The sequence below is a fragment of the Mercenaria mercenaria genome, chromosome 1, assembly GCF_021730395.1.
Source record: "Mercenaria mercenaria strain notata chromosome 1, MADL_Memer_1, whole genome shotgun sequence".
Taxonomy (NCBI): domain Eukaryota; kingdom Metazoa; phylum Mollusca; class Bivalvia; order Venerida; family Veneridae; genus Mercenaria; species Mercenaria mercenaria.
The window spans coordinates 42095871-42112203 of record NC_069361.1 but is presented as its reverse complement, the minus strand read 5'-3'; the positions used below and the strand labels follow the sequence as shown (position 1 = coordinate 42112203).

Here is a 16333-nt window from a genome sequence, read left to right as displayed (position 1 = left end):
CATACACTGTCGTACACTGTATATTACCTTGATTGTTGTGGTTCCGTCAACTTCATTATCAGTTATAGTACTATTCTCCAATAGGCATGTTTTCACAGTCTGTTGCCATTGTTGTAGGTCTGTTTATATAAAAAGAGACATGTATGTGTGCAAACAAATACCAAACGAATCCGAATACGTGAAATGGTTATAAAACTGAAACCATGCATTTATTTAATACTTTCCTCTTTCAGATAATTTCTCTATTTCTCAAATCCTTACTCAATAATTTCTAATAAGAAAACATTGATCATTTCACACAAGTAAATTGAATACTTGAATACCCGTTTAAAAACTGTAAATAATGTCAAAGGTCATGCCCTTCTTCATGTATTAAAATCATAAATCGATCATTAATGAGCCGCACCATGAGAAAACCGACATAGTGCATTTGCGACCAGTATGGATCCAGACCAGCCTGCGCATCCGCGCAGTCTGTTCAGGAGCCATGCTGTTCGCTAACGGTTCTCTGATTGAAATAGGCTTTGAAAGCGAACAGAAAGGATCCTGACCACACTGCGCGGACGCGCAGGCTGGTCAGGATCCATGCTGGTCGTAAATGCACTATGTTGGTTTTCTCATGGTGCGGCTCAAATAGTTTATACCTGGGTTCCAATGGACAATGCTTGTTAGGAATCCAGCGCTGTTTGAATCTAAGCTTTCCTGTGGAAATGTCATTTTCAGACTTCCAGAGAGCGGTTCCTGACCAACAGGACTAAGTGTGATATACAGAAGGAATGATGTGATCCTAAAAAAGATCAAATAGAACAGAATACAAGTAACATGCTGGGAAGTAGTCCTAATTCGTGAGTTTATTTCTTTTGAATCATTTCATGAATCCAAAGAACTTGCTTCACTATTATAATGTGAATAAATATAACACATGTCCTATAGAAAGAGTCGTATCGGAATTACATTGTCTCGAGTGTCCTAAAACATCTTATACAAGGTTGCATAACATTTTCTGAATTAATTTTCTGAATTAATTGTCGCTATACTATGAAAATTAGGAACGTAAAAACATTTCAGGACTATATGAAATAGTTAGGAGAACTGTGGAAAGCCGATGCGACATGTTTTCTTCTATTTGCGTTCGTTATTTGCTTTTTTGCGTTTGCGCTTTCCTTTTTGCCACCATTTATATGCATTTGCTATATTTCATTTAGCTTTTTCAATGACATACACATCTGATAAAAGCTATAAAGACTACGCGATTTTTAGAATATGAAATCAACGAGATCTTAAACTGAGGCAGTGGACTCAACAGTATTTTATAGAAATCTTGTACGGCATGCCTTTTGCTATCTACTTTTCATACGCCCTTGAATGGGAACATCTAAGGTGTGTCCAGGGGCGTCCACTAGATATATCAGCTCTCTAACTTGAGCAGTTCCTAACAAATGTCCACTTAACTTGGCCACAATCTTTATATGCATAATTTCTCGGCAAAATTTGATAACTAGCTCGATCCTCCAAATCTTGCTGGTGTTATGGTCCTTGAATTACTCCAAATTTAGCAAACTGACAGTGTCTGCTTTCTAACTTCAGCACTCCTTTTCAAGTTGTCATTCAATTTGATTACACTGTTTATGGACAACTCAGACAAGGTCGATAGCCAGCCGGATTCATTAATAACTTTTGAGGTACGGCCAATGAAATACTTAAAATTTCGAAAACTGACATTGCCCTCTTAACAACTTAAGCAGTTCTTATCAATTGTTCGCCGAATTTAGTTATAATGTATATTGGCATATCATCTTCGTAAAGTTTGATTACCAGCTAGATAGTATTAATCAGTCTTGCAGTTGACGAGCCTATTTTGTGACATACTTGTTGTTATTTGCTTTTCGTGTTTTGTTTCTTTCTGTTTGTTATATTGATGCGACATGGTATTTTTTGCTATTTGCGCCTTGCCGTTTGTTTCTTGTGTTTTGCTCTTTGCAATTTGCATTTTGCGTTTATAGATTTTACTTTTGTGTTTTGCTTAATGTACTTCAGTCTGATTGAAATCTTCTCCTAAAATGCTGCATTAATAACTTAAAGATCATGTACATCATATTAATTGTGCTGTAAAAATAAAAAGAACGATTACATAAAACTATATGACGATCTTTGCAATAACTTCACGTAAAGCAGTTTTTAAAGATAAAAAATGAGCAGATTTTAAATTTTATCAGCCGGTCTGTATCATAAACATAACCGTCGGAGAAAGCAAAACGCAAAAGGGTAAAGCACAAACAGCATAATTATCATGAAATGCAAGTAGCAAAACAATTTGCAAAAAGCATGTCGCACCGGGATTCCATACAGAAAATAAAAATTTAATAACTTACCGTCCAAATAAGTCCCGTTCGGTCATATTGACTGTTTCAAAAGGATTCACCACGTAGGGCGTGAATACAGACGAAGCATCTGAACCATAATTTGTGTACACGTCCTCTTCTGAGAGCTCGCCTACTAGTACACTCTGTCCGGGCTCCATACCTAAAATGTACATAAGAATTGCTCGTACAACATAATAGACATGATTGAGCAACATTGAAGAGATTGGTGAACAGGTCCTCTTTGAAAGAAATGAGGTGACTTTGTTTGATAATACTTACTCCTCACAAATAATGAATAAAGCATCCGAGGCCCTGAAATGTTGTTTATTTCAGCTATTTTTTTTTTGTATTATGATAAACCCATTACATTTTAATCAGTGTGACGTTTTCTACACACAGTTATTTTTTTTCTTTTAAATCATACTTGGATAAATATTATGTTCGATAAAACATGTGTTAATATATCTAGGTATGCTAGAGTAAAAACAGAACGCATGATATCGACCTTTAATGTATTTTACCTGAAGGCATTTCTATTAGGATTTCCGAAACTGTCAAATCACGTTTCTTCCTGGAGGTCTTTGGCACAAGATTATATTCAACGGCTTCACCGGCGGTTGAAGTTAGCAATAGAGAAGTATCATCCGTAAATAATATTGAATTGACAAGTTTATCAGTACAAATCTGAGCTTTGTTGCATAGCCGCATATAAAGAAAAAGTGTCCTTCCTCGTTCCATTTTGAACACATTGTCAGAGTCATTATTGGAATTGCTAGTATCATAGATGCCTTCGCTTAGAACTTTAAGTTCAGAAATACTGTAGAAAGGTGTATCATCTATATACAAGTGACCGTTTTTAATTTCAGCTCTGCCTGAAGAATTATATCCAACCAACATACAAGGGACAACATTGTCAATGACTTCAACAGAGTCTCCAACGCAGTAGTCTGAAATGTATGTAATGTCGTATTTAGTGACACCCAATATAAAATTAATGATCTGAATTTCTTCAATTGTATTTTTGTTATAAAATGTTCCGAGTTACTGTTATTGAAATGCCAATATTTCAAATTGTTAAAATGTGCATTATATATATTTTTGTCAAATCAGATAGGCTAAGAGCATTACAATATCAAGACTGTAAATTGGTTTGCTTGAACATAGAAATATTTGACTTATCAAATGTGTGCTTTTATTTGTATAAGGTGATATAAATATTTGATGCTTATAGAAGACAAATCTAGCTGTGCTATTGTTCGGCCTATATTCAACACTGAGCTTTGCCAGATCAAAGCATAACAAATTTGTAATCTTGCTCAAAAGAGAAATCTTATATTGAAGTCATGTAATAATCCCTTATTGACTGGATTTAAGATAAATAGCAAAAAAAAAAATAAAAATAAAGGCCTTCGGTCGGGTCGTCTGACTATTGGCAATATGTCTGAAGTTGATCGGGAAGTCATATAAAAAGTTTATACTGTAAGTTGGTTCATTGGAGGCTACATTACATTAACTGAATTATAAGCATGTGAGCTTTTTCAGGAAAAACTTTTCATCATCAACTACTTGCGACATGCTTTTCTACTATTTCGTCTCAGCTTTGAATATATCCTGTCTTACAATATCGTTCTACATATTCATCTGTACTCTTTGACCAAGATAAGCCACAAGCCGTCGTTTCTGACGATTCTAGCGCTGTTGATGGATAAACAGGTCGATCAAAGTTCTCAGCATTAACAGCAACTGCATCAACAGTAGTTTCATCTGGTTCTTCCAGCAAGACCGTTACTCCTGTAAAATGTACAAATGATACCGTTAACTAAATCAAGTTTTACAAGAAAACCGATTTTTAAAATATTTTTGAACATGGTCTTATGAAAATACTTCACTTTCTAAATAAGTATATGGATCTCTAATATACAATTCATATGCATACATTTTTCATAAAATAGCAAACAAAGATGGATATTTCGCGGAGACACAATCGGTAAATCCTCACCAGTGAATAAATAATTAAAACATCATTCAGTAAGGAGTGAAAGAATCATATCAAATTCGAACCAGTCTGAACATCAATTCGAAAAAAACATTTATTGTATAGCTTCTTGCATCATTACCAGTGGTGTCTGTCCATTTAGTCGATAGGTCTGCTTCGTTAGTACATTTAACACTGACAAAGTACGTAACATTATGCTTTAGAACTCCGTTCAAGTTTGAATTCTGGGACGCCGAAAAAGTCCCAGTTGATGTGAAATTTTGAATGTCTTCTCCACCAACACTTGTTCCAATAGCCCATTCATATTCCTAAATAACAGAATATTTAGTTAACATCTACTTTATTAAATTCTTGCGGAAGAGTCTAAACAAACTATGCATTTTAAGTGTCTTGTATCGATATATAATAATCCGAGACCTTTAAATCTGACGTTTATCAAACATTAAAGAAGGAATGAAATAGATCCAGGATTTATCGATCAAATGTTACGCTGGCAGTTGTATGAAATATAAAAATAGCCGTTTTCCGACAATTAGTAAAGTTGTACAAAATCGTACAACATCCGTGTTTGAATTAGCATTTTTCAGTGCCTGCTTAAATCAGGTTTGAAAAAACGTGAAAATTACAAACCAACTTCGTTAAAGCATGAATTTATGTTTTCAGACGTCATATGTTGATGAAGTTCGAAAGTTATCGTCTTTACAGTTACTAGGATAAATCTTATTCTTTGCATTAAACACCACTGTATGTATCATTTTTAATACACAGTAAATGATACCGTTATTATCACGTAACCGTTATCATTTTCCTTTTCATTATTCTATTAATGTAGTTCAAACCTTTATTTCACTTTCGTCATCTGTACACAGCCATAGTGCCTTAATGGTATCATTAGAACCTTGATACTGAGTTGGCACGAATTCACCTTGCCGTACGTCAAAGTAAAGGAACACTTCTTCTTCAAAGACTGGAGGAGTTAAATCAATATAAAACCCATTTGAGGCAGATATTACCTCTGCACCAGATGCTAAAACAGCTTTCACTGAAAGAAAATAGAAGAAACATTTAGGGTCATAACTTCATTTTCCTTTGTAATTTTGATGTATATTTTGAGACCTGCCATATGAACTTTAAAGCCGTCCAACTACATCGGTGTTAAGCTTTTTAAAATTTATGTAGTTAAAATGTTCATAGATTTGTATCAGATTTTGTATTATATTTTTGAAGTGATTCAATAATGCTTTTTGAAAGGTCATAAATCTGTAGCACAGCTCCCTTTAGATGACAATACTGTAAAAACACATACAGCGGTTAATTCTAGGTGTATGTCTTGTTCGAAAATTGACGTGTAAGGGAATTAATAGCCTTAATTACCCTTTAACTTTTTACATTTTTATAGCAATACTCTCTTATGTTTATGTCTAATTTGACATTACAAGACTTTTTTCAAAAACACAAAGATTTATTTAAGTAAGAGTTATAAACTACTTTAAGTGAAACATATATACAACACAATGCTACATAGACGGATCAAAGCAGGAAAAAACAGTAAAAACAAATATTTACAAAAAATAGCGTTATTTACCAATAAGGTATAATGAACCACTATAAGTAGCGTTGATGGTAATATTGTCAACTGAAAATGTTAGGAGTGTATACGTTTCCGATACACAGTCTGGATCACAGTCAAACTTTGAGCACTCATTTGCACATGGAATACAAGGACTGTTTACCTGAAAAGAAACAGTAACAAGTATAAATATTTATCATATACCTTTGTAAATTCTTTAAAAAATCGGCTTGTATTTCTCAGTTAAACATGAACAGGCAAAAAATGATTCCGTATTGTACCTTTTGAATTTCGTATTGTACCTTCCGTATTGTATGCTGCCGGACTACTTTCATTAATATGCATGTCCCGACAAAGTTCTATAAATAGCGCATATAAATCTTCACTTAGTTTTATTTTGATATCGATAAACATTGAAGATATCGTTCAATAATAATACAACAAACAAAAAGGTAGAGATATGTAATAAAAGGGTCATTATAACAGTAGCTAGATTTGGGATTTTGTGTTCGACTCTGGTGGATTTTGCAAGGCCGGATCACACTCGGCGCTTGCGCGCCTCGTGAGCTCCGATCTGGCAAAAATCCACTCGAGCAGAATACAGCATCCCAGATTGAGCTACTGTTATAATGACCCTATTGTACATTCATACTGTTTACGGATGGATAACTTTTGCTTTTATCTTTAAAGAAAAACCACATCCATTCATCTTGCTGAAAGCTTTGTATATTTGACAATACTGTGCAACAGCAAAAATACACATCTGCTATAAAAAAATCATCTTATTAATATAATAACAAGAATTAAAAAGTCTTATTATATATCTTTATAAATTCTGTAAAAATCGGCTTGTATTTCACATTTAAATATTAACAGGCAGAAAATAATTTCGTATTGTACCTTTCGTGTTGTATGCTGCCAGACTACTTTTATTAATATGCATGACCTGACACAGTTCTATACATAGCGCACATATACATCACTAAGCTCTATTTTGATATCAATAAACATTGAAGATTTCGTTCAATAACTAGACAAGAAACAAAAAAGCAGAGGTATATAATAAAAGAGTCATTGAACAAGTAGCTCGATCTAGGACTTTTCATTCGGCTCTCGTGGTTTTTGCAAGGTCGGATCACACTCTGCGCTTGCGCGCCCCGTTTGATCCGATCTGACAAAAATCCACTCGAATCGAATACAGCATCCCAGATCGAGTTTCTGTTATAATTACCCTATTATATTGGAATATCATTATTATCTATAACTGACAATATTGTATTGAACTGTAATTCCTATAACACCTATCATGTAAGACGATTGTAACAAATGGTTAAACATATTTTGTTCAGCAGATTCAGATTAAATTCAAACATATATAGTTAACGAAACTTCTTACACCCGTTTGAAATTCTTTGCAATATCTTTCATATAACTGATAGTATATGTATGTAATTTCTCACAATGCGTATGAAAAAATATAAAAGAAAAATATTCATAAAAGTCTACAAAAGTAAACGATGTGATTCCATTATAATACATGAAAAATCATGAATAAATTAAATTGACGATATCTTTTCATGTTTCAGAAAAAAATAAAGTCAAAATTATTGATTACAAAGAGAAATAAATCCATCTGTACAGCTCAGTATCCTATTTCCTTCATTTTAAGGAAAACTTTCAAACATATCCTTGGGACTTGACGGTCGTAAAACGGAATAAAATGATATCATGGTGTGACCCGATTTTGTTGAAATTTTATTATGTTATTAACGATACATGATTTTCTAATAGTGTGAGAAATTTAATCAGTTATACTACATTGCACTTGTAATGTGAAAGATATTGCAAAGAAATACATGAGAAACTTCGATAAGTGTATTACATCCTACCTATAGTGACTGTGAATGCATGTTTAAATCTTAGATCAAGGTATACGTTCGACTGAACATTAGTTTTAGAACAATCTTTAAGTCATTACTTCTTGAAATTCCACCATGTCAGGTTCATCTTTTGAAGTCCCTAAAGCTGCTTCATACCGCACTATAGCATTGGTACCTCCCTGGAATGGTTCGCCATATCTACAAAGTGCGTCGGCGTCTGGAGGCATTATTAATTGTCCAAATGATGCTTTCGCTGTCCACAAGTCAAAAACATCCAAAGGCGGAAGCGTGTTATGTTTGTTCCAAACATGGAGAACTAACTGGGTTGTAGTACTTAATGAAGGAATGCCACACATTTCAGACTTCTTTTGACCGTCAATAAAGGCTTGGATACAGTCTGTATACTATAATGTATTTAATAAATACAAAAATTAAAATATTCATCATGAAATTTTATTACTTAAATATGTTTTTAAACTGATCCTGAGAGATAGTTTCAATTAAGCTGAAACGGTTTAATTTTCCCCCTGAGGTACGTTCACTTAGAACATACTGCCTTGTTAAACATTATTTATGTTGTACAATATGAATTACAGTTCTATCTTGGTGTGTAAATAGATGTTTTAAATGCTTGTTTTTCTGATTGTTTTAAAAGCTAAAATGAAAGTTATGTTAGATGAAAAGCCAAAAATTGTATTGATATATTGACTTTTAAATATGATGTCTTAACATAATCTATACCGTTAGGTCTTCTTTTTTCAAGAAGAAATCTATGATGTACGTATGCGAGTCATCAGAGGGATCAAAGTCTAATTCAGATGTGACTGACATTGCATTTCTTGTATCGTTAAAGCGACACCAAGTTATTATATGCGGCCCAAATCCTGTAAATGTAACATGGTCATCTTAAAAAATGCTAACAAGTATGTGCGCTTTAGCATAAAATAAGACTGAGATATTTCCCAGTTACTATGATGTGACTCATTATAATGTGCAAACGGCTAATCGGATACCTAAATGACAGAATAACGAAACTTACTAACACTCAAATTACTTTTAAACTCAAAGGGATTATAGTTGAGCTTTCCAAATGTACACTGTACGTCGAGAGAAATTAAACTGGATGTAACATCATTTGGTTTATATTAATTTAACATAAATAGTAGCCTGAAGGATCCATGTTGACCATTTTGAACTCTTCTCCTATCATATCAATTCAAAATGGTAATAAATAAATGTATTGAAAGGGTCAATACAAACTTTAAATTTGGAAAACGGACGACAATGCTTCTGAAATACTATATAGTAGCATTCGTGTTTAAAATCTAAAATATTGTTTATTTATGTCAATAATTATAATCTGATTGACCAGAGATAACTTATGCAATATTATATATGTGCTCACTTTTAAATCAAATACCTGCATATATCTGTACACCGCAAGCTGATGGGTGTGCCTTGTATATATAATCAGTGTTGTACTCTGCCCTCTCTGCCTCACTTTCAATGTCAGTTGAGATCGTAAAATTCAAGTCCCGTGCACTCAAGTATTCGTCACAATTGCAGTCACAGATTGTCTGTAGAAGTATTTATGTTATACAAATATGTTATGAACGATAAATGTAACTAAGAAACTTATTTGTATCAAAACAACTCTTAAACCTTGCAAGACAAAATGATGTTAAAAGATAAATAGTCAAATAATAAGTATCATTATAGATGAATCAAATTAAAATCCATACTGTTAACTTGATGTTCAACATTTGATAATATATAATTACTGATGACAATGTTCAAGCAGAGAGAAATAACCATACCATGTTAGTTTCGAAACAGCAAACGCAAGACCCCTCTGTCCAGTCCTTTTCCTGATGATCATATATATGTAAGTCTGTGTCTTCACCATTTAAAAACGTAATACCTGTAACTGCTAACCCATTTCCATCCGCGGCTTTCACAGATAGCTATAAAAAGAAACAGAAAAGCATGCATTTAGACAGCTGGTGCGAATACTTACAATGTTTGTAGCAATTTTGATTGAAAAGAAAAGAAATCGTAATATAAAGATCATGCAACTTTCAATTTAACTGGTTGTGACTTTTATGCTAGACAATAAACGAAATGATAACTGTTGTCATTGGTAATTGTTAGAAAAAATCATTAACCCAAACCTGAAGTACACTGCTGTAGGTTCACAACCTTACATGCAGTCTTTATATTCATCAATCTTTGTATAGCTATCGTTTCAAGCAGCAAATAATGATAAGATACAAAAATGTTTTACCTCGTAAGTGCCTCCATTATTCAAATTAGCTTGGCGTATATATGCGGCAGAAAATATCTTATCACTTTTGGAATCTCTTGCAATCTTTATAGTACACGTATCTCTGTAACTATCTATATGGATGTTAACTTTTCTGTGATGTAATTTCCAACCAAAGCCATCAGGGTCGTTAAGACTTGCCAGTTGTAAAATTCTCCAATTGTTGTCTGTCATTTTTACCCGGTTTGGAGGACACGGGTCATCCACGTTCATCGGAAAGTGGAGCAATGAACCTGAAAATAATATTAAACATAGAGATAGACGAAATAAAATAACTTTACACCTATCAATTATAAATGATGCAAATGTTATATGTTTCAATTTCTTAAGAACTTCATCAATAGGATTTTATGACCTTCAATCAAGCAATTTACGAGTATGTTTGTTAAGTTAAATGTTTCTTTAGCCTTTCACACACATAATGAAAGTTAAGAAAACTGATGAATTTCAAGTTATTACTAATGGGTTTTAATTGTTTAAGAAAAGTACCTCAGGTTATTGTAATGTCTCGGTGTCCCAGCTGTTTTGGTGAATAAGAATTATATACCATGCTTTTATATATTAAGCTTATTTTGATAAGGTTTATTAACATCTTCCACGGCAAAACGGTCTCCTTTGCTTATCTCTATTTCTCTTTGTAAATAGTCAGTGTTAATGCACCATATATATTTTCATTACACTGTCGGACAGAATTTAAAAATGAAGCTTTTATTTTCATTTACTGGAAAAGAACAAAACTGTATGTAGCATAGTAAAATTTCAATTTCTACATTCTAAGAATGTATACATGTATTTCAACGGCAAAATGATCTCCTTTATTATCTCTATTCCGATTCGTAAATTGTCAGCCTCTCCCTTGCATGACAGAATCTCAATTTAGATTGTAATAAATCTAAGATTTATCATGAATGTATACATGGGCTAATAAACGTACAATTTGTCACATTTCACCGATATTTAGAATTACATCTCTGCCGAAGGCATGTATTCAAAATATATTTTTGTACTACTAATGGGCACATTTTTTGCCTGTTTAAAGCTAGACAGAACGTACCATTCATGTGGTTGGTGTATCCCCACCAAACAACATCTTCTGTAAAGACTGAACCTTCTGTAACATGACCTGCACTCGGCAATGAATCATCATAAAGCACTGGTGATGTTTGTGCAAAACTGTTAAGGCCAGCTCTGTTAATAGCTTCTATAGAAACGTTGTATACTGTCAACTCCTTAAACGAAAATATGAACAATTCTGTACAAAAAAAAAAATATAAAACGACCAATGTTAGATCATTTGAAAATATAATATATCAAATGTTTATATATAAACTAAACATCTGGTTTGTCAATGTCATATGAAAACAGCATATCATTTTAAGTTTATTTGATATGCTTCGCAAAACGTAATGTTCAGCTTTCACAATATTAGAATCGTCACTTGTTTCTTAGATACGAATATTTTCTGCATAGGAGACATATGCTTGTATATTTTCATGCCCTAAAATGTAGAAGTTCGGCATACTAAAACATAAAAAGAAATCAATAGTACATCAATTAACGGTGTAGAACTTTAAAATCCAACCTGTATATTGAGGTCTACGAAGGTGTATATTGTGTAGTTTCCTGGTAACTGAACATTCTCAATGATGTTCGGTATCGTACCCAGAGGACCTGCTGAACATTTCCCCTTTTGCCAAAGCGTTAAGTTAAACACATCTATGCCGGATTCAGCATCGTAAAATCCTTCCCAGTTGACAGTAAGAGATGTATATGACCTCGTAAAAGCGAGTTTCTAAACCAAGAAAAAAACATTCAAACATCAAACTGAAGAATATTAGCAAAAACCATCGGGCCACGGAGGAAAGCGTTTCACAGCTCAACCAAGCCTAACAGGTAATATATCTCCAAATTACTCTGAAGGGAATATTTTCAAAGCTTTCAACACAACCATACACGGAAAACTAGAATCCCTGCCTTGGCAAACAGGTTTCATTTTAACAAATCATAAATGCTTCTAGTAATTTTCGATGATTTGATATAAGCTGAAGTAATTGATGACATTTTGAAACAATTTGAATATCGGACCAAAAGATTCGTTTAAAGATTTGTGTTCTGGCGGTTATGTTTCTGAACAACGGCGGATTGCCCCGTTCAAATGTTGTTTTTTTTTCATCCTAGTTTTACACCAAATAGTTTCAAATGAGATGTTAGAAGAAAATTATTATGGGCCTACGTACTGGACGGGCTGACGTACGACGGATAGAGAGTAATCGCAATAACTTGTGAGCTAAAATTTATATAGTGTATCATGCGGAATGTACGACACATACATCTGATTTTTCTATTCGATAATGATTGGGTTATTACTGATCCAGTAATTAAATGGGTTAAGAGGAACTGACTTGCAAACAACTAGCTTATGAGATATAAACGCAATGGTATTCTGTATAGTTTTTACTAAAATGAAAATAATCTAACTCAATTATAAATGTTGCAAAAAATAGAGATTGCATCCGTTCAGCAAATCTTTTTAATCAAAATGCATTCATGATATTAAATTGATGAGAATATTTAATATTTTACCATATCAAAATATGGTCCTGCAGAAATACGTCCAGCATCTGGTGGTGTTGTGTCCACAGTAAATTGATGGTAGGTCATATTACATTCTCCCGACTTGTCTACGCCTGTGTAAAGTACAAATGTTTGAATCCGTGATTATGTAAAAACGAGGTTTGATGCCAAATATTTTAAACTTAAACTAAGTTATATACTGCAATTTATTTGTTTGACAAACAAAGAAGCTATTCCGGAATGTTTCCGATATCATATTACATGAAGTCAGTTTTATTTGAAGCAACTGTCACACGAAATGTCTATGCAATGAATGTAAATGGTTCTGAATAGAGTTATGAGAAGGACAAACTGAGGTTATTATGGATCTTTTACTTAACAGCTGCAACTTTTAAAGAAATTTTTTAATTATATCATTGTATCGTCCAATGTACTGATAGAGTGGTTGCGATATATAACTTATTTTATACTGTGTCTGTATTACCAAAGAACTCAATAATATTTAGAATATAATAACGTAGATATCGAGAGGAAAATTATCGTTGAACATTAGACATGTATTACGGGATGCAAACTAAAATACTCGCTAAAATATAACAAACCCATAATCCATATGAAGTAGCTGGTGTTTTGTTCAAGTGACAGTTCTTCGACATTTCGGTATGTATTAATTCCAGCGGTAGTCACCGGATAAATGTTGAACTCCGCGGTTTTCTCTGCTTCGCTTGCTTTTCCGCCGTCGACCTGATGACAATGTTATTACACATTAAATAGATATTTTCTTTTTGTTTTTGTTGGGTTTAACGTTGCATCCACACAATTATAGGTCACATGGCGCCTTTACAGCGTTGATGTGCATGATGACCCCATGTGCCCCTCCGTGCATTATTTAATCACGAGCGAACACCTGGGTAGAACCATCGACCTTTCGTATGTCAGGTGAATGACTTCCTCACATGAAGAATCCAAAGTCCCGAGTGAGGCTCGAGGGTCATTGACGTTAACCACTTGACCACGGGAGTCCTTTAAATAAATCCTCATCCAAATGCAATTGAAACAAGGAATAAAAATAATTGAAATATGTTATACTATGTTAAAACTAATATTATACATGAAATGACTATCTTGTATATAGATACATTGATACCGTTAGCGCGATTCCCTAATATCGAAAACCGGTTATCATTTGTAATGTAATTATCATAGAATTTGCCTTAAAGATAGACCCATAACTCGAATACGTCTGCTCTGCATATAATGAGAAAACTCTTTAAAATAAGAGAGTACAGAATACTTGCAGAATTGGTTTCAAAGAAATAGTTCCCGAGAGACAAAAATATGTAAGACGCAGTAAAATGCATTAAAAAGCACTGTTGTTTAATGTTGGTAAAACCAGATGTAGGGTTTTCAAAACACACGTGTATAACACAACTTACGTATCGTCTGCAGTCTCCAGGGCTAATGCTCCTGTGATCTGATATTGCAATATAGTACAGAAGCATTCCAACGTTGGAGCTGAAGTCATTCCAAACTACTTCAAGCTGAATATCTGTGCTGATGAAATCTGGCATATCAATGCTGCCGGCTGTTTAAATTAAAACGCACAATAGAAATAAGTACAGGAATACATGTTTTACCTTGCTTATTACTTAATTTCGTTACGTTTCTTTTGTAAAATAATTTCATATTTTGAACTGTACTTTAGTATTGTAACGTTTTAGTGCCACAAAAATCCCGTCGGTGAAAAGCTAGCTCATCACCAAAGGTGATTTATCGCTCTTATATACTGTCATCTTACTCCAATGACAACTGACAGGTTTACAAATTTGCATATTAATGGAATTACTTCCTTTTATGCATTCAGTAATCGTTACAGTATTTATTCTAACACGACCAGCAAATAAGCTACACACATGTAGAGCAAAATCTATCTCGGGTTATTCTGCAATAAACCACTCGCGTGCAATGACGTCATCCGATCCAGGTGCGTAGCATGGTTATAAAAAGTAGTTACCATTTTGTCTAACACTGTTGATACTAGTATGCCGTGTTAGAATCGAAATAATAGGTTCCCAAGTGTGATTTTTCGTGGAATAACCCGAGGTTTTCGTTCTTATGCGAAACAATTCTTACGCATAAGAACGAAACACTCGGGTTATTCTACGATTAACCGCGTTTGGGAAACTTATTATTTCTTAAATATACATATCAAATATTAACTTCTTATTTGACAAACTTTAAAAAAATAACTGTTCTTAAAGAATATATTACTGTAGAAAATAACAAAGATTTTGAAAATATAATTTGGTAACTTATTTTCTAACCTGTAACTCCGCCGTCAAATTTGACATAAAAACCGTTAGATGTTGTTGTCGTCCATGTATACGAGACGCTAAATGCCCGGACTGTAAAATAGTACACGGCAAATCCTGCTTCGAGCTCCAAGTCTTTGAAAGTAACTGAAGTGTTAAGTCCAACATTTGTAAAAGGCACTATGTTATCCCATGTTTTAGGAAATCGTCTGTCTGTACCTAGAGCCACTGTGTAATAGGCAACTTCTTGATTCGGGTCTCTCTCATCATCTGACTGTAGTCCCATGTTCACTGAATATATTCAAAATGAAACATTTATTTACTTGGACACGTTAGAGTATATGCAACTGAAACTATTTCATTTTTTTATAATTGTATCCACAGTAATTTACACGCCGTATTGTCAGTTGGGACAATAACTCGTTTCTTGGTTCTCTTTTAGACAGTGTTACATGATTTCAGGCCAAAAACATTAGACAATATTATAAGGTTATTACACATTTTCAAACTCATGAATTTTTATCACAATTAAATCAATGTTTGTAAACACAAATGAAATTACCTGTTTGTTCGCTTCCTGTTACCCCTGGTACACGCTTTTGTCCAAAACCTTCCCAGTTAGCTGTAACATTTGTTCTAGAAGAAAGCACTTGAAGGTCATAGCCAGTTAAATCTCCATCATAAACTATTCCTGGGAACATTGGATTTGAATCGACCGTCACTCCATCCGATCGTAGGGTGTAAACATACCCCATCATGTTATGAACCCTCACAAGACTGTAATATCGTTTGCCTTCTATTAAGTCAAGTCGATCACTAATACCATGAGTGGATGCTAAAAACAGAATGTCCTTTTTAAGTTTATTGTTCCTTTGAATGAATTCACAGTCGTTATATAAACGCATAACGTAAAAGTATATTTAATTTTCATATCTTTATGCGATACTTGTATATGTACCGGTAAACAAAATCTTTCTGAGACTGTTATTTTCATTGTTTTAGATAGGATCTAGATTTTAGTAGTTTAGCATATAATTATTGAATACTCTACCGATTGGTAGTCTAAATTACTATCCGAGGTCCGAAGTGTCGAATGTTTACCGGCAAGCTATTCAATAAGTGTTTTATTATATGACATCAAAAATTTGTTTAATATAACTGGGACAAATGAATGCAAATTCTCAAAAAATATATAAAATATTGAAATAGCGGAACAAGAGGTTTAAGAGAATACTCGTCTCCTTCAATATTTTTGTTCTTTCAGAAAGCTCGTGAAATTTCCAGTTACGTCTATTCGTAGTTTTATCGTCGATTT

The 16333-nt window shown here is 33.6% G+C and overlaps 1 protein-coding gene across 1 annotated transcript in view; it reads right to left on the bottom strand.

Annotated features, from left to right (window-relative positions):
• The window catches only part of LOC123523178 (uncharacterized), a 125635-nt gene that overhangs the window by 16484 nt on the left and 92818 nt on the right, over positions 1-16333 (bottom strand). The window contains exons 106-125 of the mRNA XM_053543101.1: positions 15581-15853; positions 15031-15309; positions 14143-14291; positions 13309-13450; positions 12716-12819; positions 11715-11924; positions 11187-11361; positions 10094-10365; positions 9627-9773; positions 9230-9386; positions 8551-8693; positions 7908-8213; positions 5945-6092; positions 5199-5401; positions 4481-4667; positions 3984-4154; positions 2885-3310; positions 2373-2523; positions 645-787; positions 28-119 (exon numbers count right to left, since the gene is read on the bottom strand). Coding sequence (XP_053399076.1) covers positions 28-119; positions 645-787; positions 2373-2523; positions 2885-3310; positions 3984-4154; positions 4481-4667; positions 5199-5401; positions 5945-6092; positions 7908-8213; positions 8551-8693; positions 9230-9386; positions 9627-9773; positions 10094-10365; positions 11187-11361; positions 11715-11924; positions 12716-12819; positions 13309-13450; positions 14143-14291; positions 15031-15309; positions 15581-15853 — 3878 coding nt within the window. The remainder of the gene's footprint in view (positions 1-27; positions 120-644; positions 788-2372; positions 2524-2884; positions 3311-3983; positions 4155-4480; positions 4668-5198; positions 5402-5944; positions 6093-7907; positions 8214-8550; positions 8694-9229; positions 9387-9626; positions 9774-10093; positions 10366-11186; positions 11362-11714; positions 11925-12715; positions 12820-13308; positions 13451-14142; positions 14292-15030; positions 15310-15580; positions 15854-16333) is intronic.